We start from the raw sequence: 8,456 nt of genomic DNA on the forward strand, positions 1-8,456 counted from the left end.
GCCAGGTTCTCATTACTTTATATTCAAAAAGCAGAAAATCTATTCCAGCAGGATCCATAACAGGTTTCCATATTATTGCAAAAGCAGACAGGTAATTTTTAAGCAAGTTCAGAGATGGTCGGAACTGCGGATGCTGAAAAATCTGAGGTAACAAGGCGTAGAGCTGGATGAACACAGCAGGCCAAGCAGCATCAGAGGAGCAGGAAAGCCTTCTAGGTCCAAACCAGAAGCGTCAGCTTTCCTGCTCCTCTAATGCTGCTTGGCCTGCTGCATTCATCCAGCTCTACACCTTGTTATCTCTATTTTTTAAGCAAGCTTTCTTTTCCATATGAAATTGGAAATCCTTGAGGCACCACACTATGCATGATACAGTCAGCTTTGGCCTCACTCTTTTCTATGATGGTACATCAAATCCCACCAAGACATACCAATTCTTGACAAATCTTTCTGGAGGAATTTACGCAAACCTCTCTGGAAAGGTGTAAGAGATTAATTAAAAAAGAACAAAATACATAGTGTAAAAATAATTCCTTAAAAATTGATAAGGTTACAATAATACAATATTGGTTCCTACTTTGAAGACAAAGCAACTAATAGAATTAGTAGTTGTTCTTTTTTCTTAATTCCAAATTAGTTTCGACCTCCTGCTTCTTTTTTGGCAGCCTTAAGTTTCTCAATTCTATATTTCACGGTCTGCTCAGTTTGACCATTATGGCATTAAAAAAAAAATTGAGGTAGAAATGTTTCTCCTTTCCATATCTGAGTCCACGAACAACAATTATATGTAATCAAAGAGAGGTTAAAAGGCTTTGCAGTGACAAGACACCCTTTTTTTTAAAAAAGTGCAATAAAATTCACACAGCAAAAACAATTACAAACCAACTCGGTCTTAAAGGATGTAGAACAGACAGGACGAAGAAAATTCATTGAGAAACATTGAAAAATTACATCACAGATTCACAGAGGTGTTATGGTGCAGGAGGAGGCCATTCAGCCCATCATAACTGCACTAGCTCTTCAAACAAGCCACATTACCGAGTGCCAACCTGCTGACTTGCCCCTCTTTCCCACCAATACCTTTGCACATTATTTCTATTCAAGTAATAATCCAACACCCACTTGAATGCTTCAATTGAACTTGGCCCCACCACACTTTGAGGCAGTGCATTCTACACCCTAACTACTCGCAGTGTGAAAACAATTTCTTTTCCTCACATCGCAATTGCTCCTTTTTAAATCACCTTAAATCTGTGAACTCTGTCTCTTGATCATTTTACAGGTGAGAACTGTTTCTCCCTACCTAATCTACCCAGCCCATTCATGATGTCGAAAACCTCTACCAGCTCTTCTCTTAGCTTTCTACTCTCCAAGAGAGACAGTTCCAACTTCTTCACTCTATTATCATAACTGAAATTTTCCATTGCTGAAACCATCCTTTTAAATCACAACTGCACTCTCTCCAATGTATTTGCATCCTTCCTATAATGAGGCAGCCAGAACTGTGTACAATACACCAGCTGAGATCTAAGAAGTGTCTTCAACAAATTCAACATTACCAACAAATTCCACATTGTTTCCTTGCTCTTGTGTTCTATGCCCTTATTAATAAAGTGGAAGACAGATAATACATGTTTTGTCAATTGCTCAACCAGTCTTGCTAGCTTCAATAATCTCTGCACACCCAAGGTTCCTTTGCTCCTGAGCTCCCTTTACAATTGTGCTCCCTATTTTAGATGATCTTTCACATTTTCTTACTATCAAAATGCATCACCTCACACTTCTCTGCATTCAACTTCATAGACAGGTTTGTAGAGTGGGCAGATAAGTGGCCTATGTTCTTTCAGAGTACAACATTGTCTTCTTCATAGTTCACAATTCTTCCAAATTTTGTGTTATCAGCCAACTTTGAAGGTTCCACTGCACAGCATGATCAAGATATATTAATACTTAACAGCAAAAGCAAGGGTCCAAATACTGACACCTGGAGAGTTTCATTACAAACGTTCCTCCCACCTAAAAAATGTTCATTGAATGCTACTCTCCATTTCCTATCACTCAGCCAATTTTGTAACCATATAGTCACATGCCCAAAGTTCTGATATATGTTTCCAATGGGGAAGACTCCAAAGTGCACAGCCAAACTTATTCCTTCAAAGATTTTGTAAAAACTGTTTGCCTCAATGTCCAGACAGAGTTGTAGCCTCTTTGCAGACCAAGAAGAATGCCAATTGAACAAATCAAAGTTCTCTGTTAAATTAAAATGAGGTTCAAAAAGAAAGTTACAGTTATAAGTATACTAAATAAAGGGGCAACTCGGTGCCAGCTTTTTAATTCATCACAATGGTAGTGTTTCAAGGTTTAAATGAATATTTTTGAAGACTGAAAAAATAAAGGATAGAGAAAGAAATGAGAAAAGGAAAAAAAAATAGAAAAAGCAAAAGACAGAAGGGAGAAAACAAGCTCAGGTTTTTATTGTAGATAACGAAGTGTGAAGCTGGATGAACACAGCAGGCCAAGCTGCATCTCAGGAGCACAAAAGCTGACGTTTCGGGCCTAGACCCTTCATCAGAGGTGTATTTCATGACATCCTACAACATCACAAAGCACTTTCCAGACAATTAAGTATTTTTGAAATTTAGTCATTGTTGAAATATGGAAAACTCAGTGGTCAATTTGTGCAGGACAAGTTCCCACAGCAAAAAGACAATGACTAGATAATGTTAAACAATTTTCCTGTCAGGCTCTCAAATGGTCACGAAAGATTCCATGGCTATTTTGAAGACAAATGATGCTGCTTTCTCTCATTTCCTGGGCAATATTTTTCCTTTAATCAGGTTTAAAAACAGTTTATTTGATCATGAAATCATTCCTGCTTTTGGGAGCTTGACATGCAGCAACACTCTATCTGAAACTTTAATTTCAGAATTATTTAACATTTTCCCATCAGACAGGGGAGAGCAGGGACAGGGAGCCCCAGACCAGGAGAGACCAGGTCCTGGTCAAGCTGTGCCATGTCCAACTCTGAGGATGAAATTCACGACCAGCATATAGGGATAGCAATGGTCGGCCCATCCACCATTCAGAAAAGTGAGGCACATCCCTCATCAATCCCATTCCCCATATCAGCCCCTCCATCAATGTTCACTGTAGTGAGGGATTCCAGCAAACAAGACTGGGTTCCCTACCTGGTTTTGATTCACAGCCCACAACCCCCAGCCGCTCACCTTCCCTGAGGCACCATCCCCGAAGATGATGATCTTTAGCCACTGGTCATGAATTTCATCCTCAAAGTTGGACATGACACAGATGAACCAGGCCCTAGACCATTTTGAGAGCCTGAGAGGAAAATTGTTTACCATTACCTAGTCATTGCCTTTTTGCTGTGTGAACTTGTTCTGCACAAACTGACCACTTTGTTTTCCATATTGCAACAATGACTAAATATCAAAAGTACTTAATTGTCTGGAAAGTGCTTTGTGATGTTCTAGGATATCTCATCATATCACTGTTAGGATGGAGCATACAATGAGAGAAAGAAGCCCCACTAAGCACCCACTCCCATGGGCTGGTGATAAACGAGGGTGGTCTTCCTTAATTGGCCTCCCGGGCACAGAGAAATATCTCCCATCTCATCTCTTGCCCTCCCAATGCAAGGTGTACCCACCTAGCTCTAAAGGCTAGTTCCCAAGAAATGCAAAGGCACACTGTGCCACCACCTTAGAGAAAGCACAATTATAAGGTGACAACTCACATGGACATTTTCCATTATACATGTTGGACTAAGAATTTAAGATAATATGGGAAGTTCGCACAGATGCAATATTTATACAAACCATATATCTACTCCAATTAACATTATTACACTTTGTACAGAGTGAAACTTCGACGAATGTTCATACCTGGTAGTTTATACAAACCATATATCTACTCCAATTAACATTATTACACTTTGCACAGAGCGAAACTTCGTCGAATGTTCATACCTGGTAGAGATATTCTTTTCAGGAAAAAATCCAACCCAATTGTTTGTTTGTACTGTTTCCCAAAAGCTTCCTGGGCGAAACGCATTGCTAAGGAAGTCTACAATGGAAACTAAGAGTTAATGTAAGAGATCAGGAGTGATTTACATCAATGTTCGCTGCAGCGAGGGATCCCAGCAAACAAGACTGGGTCCCCTTCCAGGTTCTGATTCACGACCCCCAACCCGCTCACCTTTCCTGATGCGCCGTCCCCTAAGATGACGATCTTTAGCTGCCGGTCGTGAATTTCATCCTCTGAGTCGGACATGGCACAACCGGACCAGGCCCCGGTCTTTCCTGCTCTAGAGCTCCCTGTCCCCGTTCTCTCCTGGGCTGTCTGACTTTATATCTGCGCTGTCACAGTCTCCTTGTTTGCCCGTTTCTGTGTATCTATCGCTCCCTATTCTCTTTCTTTGTGTGGCAGTCTGTGCGTCTGAACCCTTCTCCCTGACCCTGTTGGCATCTATATACATATATCTCTGATCCTGAATCCGCTCTGCTGGCTGTCGCTGTCTCTCTCTCCGACGATCTTTCTCCTTATCTGTCTGTGTTGGTGTCAGCCTACAGTACGTCTTTCTTTCACTGAAACCCTACTCTGTCTTTTTGTCTCTGACCCCCTCACGGCTCAGCCTCGCCGTATCTCTCTCTCTCTGACACCCCTTCGCTCACTAAGTTTCTGTACCTGTTTGAGACTTTGTCTGTGTCTGGCCCTCTCACCGTTTCTATGTGTGTCGCTCCCTGAACCCCGTCCACATTTCCCTGTCCGAGGATCTGTTTCTATGAGTATTTCTATCTTTGTCTCTAACCGCTCTCACACGCCTTATCCTGACTGTCTGTCCTGTCTCTGACCCGCAATCCCCGATTTTATGAATACGTCTGTGTCCCTCAATGTCTCTAACACCTTCCCCCTGACTGTATGTTTATGCCCGTGTCCGTCTCTATCTCTAACCCTTTCCCCCTGACTGTACGTTTATGCTTATGTCCCTCTCTGTCTCTAACTCCTTCCCCGGACTGTATGTTTATGCCTGTGTCCCTCACTGTCTCTAATCCCTTCCCCGACTGTATGTTTATGCCTGTATCCCTCTCTATCTCTAATCCCTTCCCCCTGACTGTACGTTTATGCTTGTGTCCCTCTCTGTCTCTAACTCGTTCCCCGAACTGTATGTTTATGCCTGTGTCCCTCACTGTCTCTAATTCCTTCCCCGATTGTATGTTTATGCCTGTGTCCCTCTCTATCTCTAATCCCTTCCCCCTGACTGTACGTTTATGCTTGTGTCCCTGTCTCTAACTCCTTCCCCCGACTGTACGTTTATGCCTGTATCCCTCTCTATCTCTAACTCCTTCTCCCTGACTGTATGTTTATGTCTGTGTCCCTCACTGTCACTGACCCCTTTCCCCTGGACTGTATGTCTATGCCCACATCCCTCTCTATCTCTAACCCCTTCCCCCTGACTATATGTCTATGCCTGTGTCCCTCTCTGTCTCGAACCCCTTCCCCTGACTGTATTTTTATGCCTGTATCCCTCTCTATCTCTAACTCCTTCTCCCTGACTGTATGTTTATTTCTGTGTCCCTCTCTATCTCTAACCCTTTCCCCCTGACTGTATGTCTATGCCTGTGTCCCTCACTGTCACTGACCCCCTGACTGTATGTCTATGCCTGTGTCCCTCTCTACCTCTAACCCCTTCCCCCTGACTGTATGTCTATGCCTGTGTCCGTCTCTGTCTCTAACCCCTTCCCCCTGACTGTATGTTTATGCCTGTGTCCCTCTCTGTCTCTAACCCCTTCCCCCCGACTGTATGTTTATGCCTGTGTCCCTCTCTATCTCTGACCACCCCCGATTGTATGTAGATGTTTCTGTCGGTCTCCCTACGCCCTTAGGTTGTCTGTGTCCTTCCCTGTATGATTTCTCTCTCTATGATGGTATTTGTCTCCCTCACCGCTCCGCCTCGCCGTTGCCAGGAGCCATTTTCACGCCGGGACAGCGCAATGTGTCAGTGCGGAGAGAGCGGGCACCTTTCCGCAATCACAGCTTCCGCTCAGGGGGAGGACATGGGAGAGGCACACAGTCAGGAGTAAAGTAACAACACTCTTCCAACAGTACTTTACGACCCCATGTACCAAAGGTTTAGTTTAATTGATGAGTTGATTAATTTTTGACGCCCCCCCCCGCATCGCGATGAGCTCTTCCGATGCTGACGCGTTTTGGTCACTAAGGTACAGAGGTCAGAGTGCAAAGCGGTGTGTAATACACCGTAATATACTGTCACAGTACAGTTTCGGCGAGATGCTCCGGTGTGTAATATACTGTAATGTACAGTATTAGTACAGTGTGAGAGAGTGGATCTGTACTGTAATACACTGCAATGTACTGTTCCAGTACAGAGTGGGGGACAGTATCTGGACTGTAATTCATTGTAATGTTATGTTACCGTACAGTGAGAGAGGGAGGATCTGGAGTGAAATACATTGTAATGTACTGTTTCAGTACAGTACTAGGGAGATGATCTGAAGTATAATACCCTTATGTACACTGACAATACACTGTGGGTGAGAGGATCCAGTGTGTTATACACAGTAATGTACTTTAGCAGTACAGTGTGTTGGAGAGGATCTGGTGTGTAATACACTGTAATGTATTGTAACAGTACAGTGTGGGGGAGAAGATCCAGAGTGTTAATATGCTGTAATGTACTGTAACTACAGTTTGGGGGAAAGGATCCTGCCTGTAATACACTGTAATGTATTGTAACAGTACAATGTGGGGGAGAGGATCCGTAGAGTAATGCATTGTAATGTACAATGACAGTACTGTGTGGGTGAGAGGAACCAGTGTGTAATATGCTGTAATGCACTGTAACAGTACAGTGTGTAGGAGAGGATCCTGGTGTGTAATACTCTGTAATGTATTGTAACAGTACAGTGTTGGGGAGAGGATCCGGAGTGTAATACGCTGTAGTGTGCCTGAACAGTAGAGTGTGGGGTTGAGGATCTGGAGAGTGATACTCTGTAATGTATTATATCAGTACAGTGTGGGGGAGAGGATCCAGTGTTTAATACACTGTAATGTACTATAATAGTACAGAGTGGGGGATGAGCAGAGGGATCTCGGTGTCCATGTACATAGATCCCTGATAGGGTTGTTAAGAAGGTGTACGGTGTGTTAGGTTTTAGTGATGGAGGAATTGAGTTTTGAAGCCATGAGACCATGTTGCAACTGTACAAAACTCTGGTGCGGCCGCACTTGGAGTATTGCGTACAGTTCTGGTCGCTGTTTTGGGGGAGAGGATCCAGAGTGTAATACACCGTTATGTACAGTAACAGTACAGTGTGGGGGAGAGGACCCAGTGTGTAATACACTGTCATGTATTGTAACAGTACAGTGTGGGGGAGAGGATCCAGAGTATAATATGCTGTAAAGTACAATAAACGTACAGTGTGGGGGAGAGGATCCAGTGTGTAATACACTGTCATGTACTGTAACAGTACAGTGTGGGGGAGAGGATCTGGAGTCCATTACGCTGTAATATATTGTAAACGTTCAGTGTCGGGGAGAGGATCCTGTGTGTAATTCACTGTAATATACTGTAACAATCCAGTGTGGAGGAGAGGATCCGGTGCATAATACAGTGTAATGCACTGTAGCAGTACAGTGTGGGTGAGAAGATCCAGGGTGTAATACACTGTATGGTACTGTTACAGTACAGTGTGGCAGAGAGGATCCGGAGTGTTATAAGCTATAATGCACTGTAACAGTACAGTGTGGGGGAGAGCATCCAGAGTGTAATATACTATAATGTACTATAACAGTACCGTGTGGGGGAAATTATCCAGAGTGTAATACGCTGTAATGTACTGCAACAGTACACTGTGGGGGAGAGGATCCAGAGTGTAATACACTGTAATGTCTCCTAACAGTACAGTATGGGGGAGAGGATCCGGAGTGTAATACGCTGTAATGTACTAAAACAGTACAGTATGGGGGAGAGGATCAGCAGTGTGATATGCTGTAATGTACTGAAACAGTACAGTATGGGGGAGAGGATCAGGAGTGTGATATGCTGTAATGTATTGTAACAGTACGGTGTGGGCAAGAGGATCCAGAGCACAATAAGCTCTAATATACAGTAACAGTACAGTATGGGGGAGAGGATCAGGAGTGTGATATGCTGTAATGTATTGTAACAGTACGGTGTGGGCAAGAGGATCCAGAGCGCAATAAGCTCTAATATACAGTAACAGTACAGTGTGGGGGAGAGGATCCAGAGTGTAATACGCTGTAATGTACTGAAACAGTACAGTATGGGGAGAGGATCCGGAGTGAAATACACTGTAATGTACTGAAACAGTACAGTATGGGGAGAGGATCCGGAGTGAAATACACTGTAATGTACTGAAACAGTACAGTATGGGGAGAGGATCCGGAGTGAAATACAC

At 43.4% G+C, this 8,456-nt stretch overlaps 1 protein-coding gene across 1 annotated transcript in view; it reads right to left on the reverse strand.

Annotated features, from left to right (window-relative positions):
- The window catches only part of rab28 (RAB28, member RAS oncogene family), a 104,741-nt gene extending 98,714 nt beyond the window's left edge, over positions 1-6,027 (reverse strand). Inside the window, exons 1-2 of the mRNA XM_048541532.2 lie at positions 4,213-6,027; positions 3,984-4,080 (exon numbers count right to left, since the gene is read on the reverse strand). Coding sequence (XP_048397489.1) covers positions 3,984-4,080; positions 4,213-4,287 — 172 coding nt within the window. The 5' untranslated portion in view covers positions 4,288-6,027. The remainder of the gene's footprint in view (positions 1-3,983; positions 4,081-4,212) is intronic.
- Positions 6,028-8,456: the final 2,429 nt, after the last annotated feature.

The sequence above is a fragment of the Stegostoma tigrinum genome, chromosome 1 (assembly GCF_030684315.1).
Source record: "Stegostoma tigrinum isolate sSteTig4 chromosome 1, sSteTig4.hap1, whole genome shotgun sequence".
NCBI classification, from domain to species: Eukaryota; Metazoa; Chordata; class Chondrichthyes; order Orectolobiformes; family Stegostomatidae; genus Stegostoma; species Stegostoma tigrinum.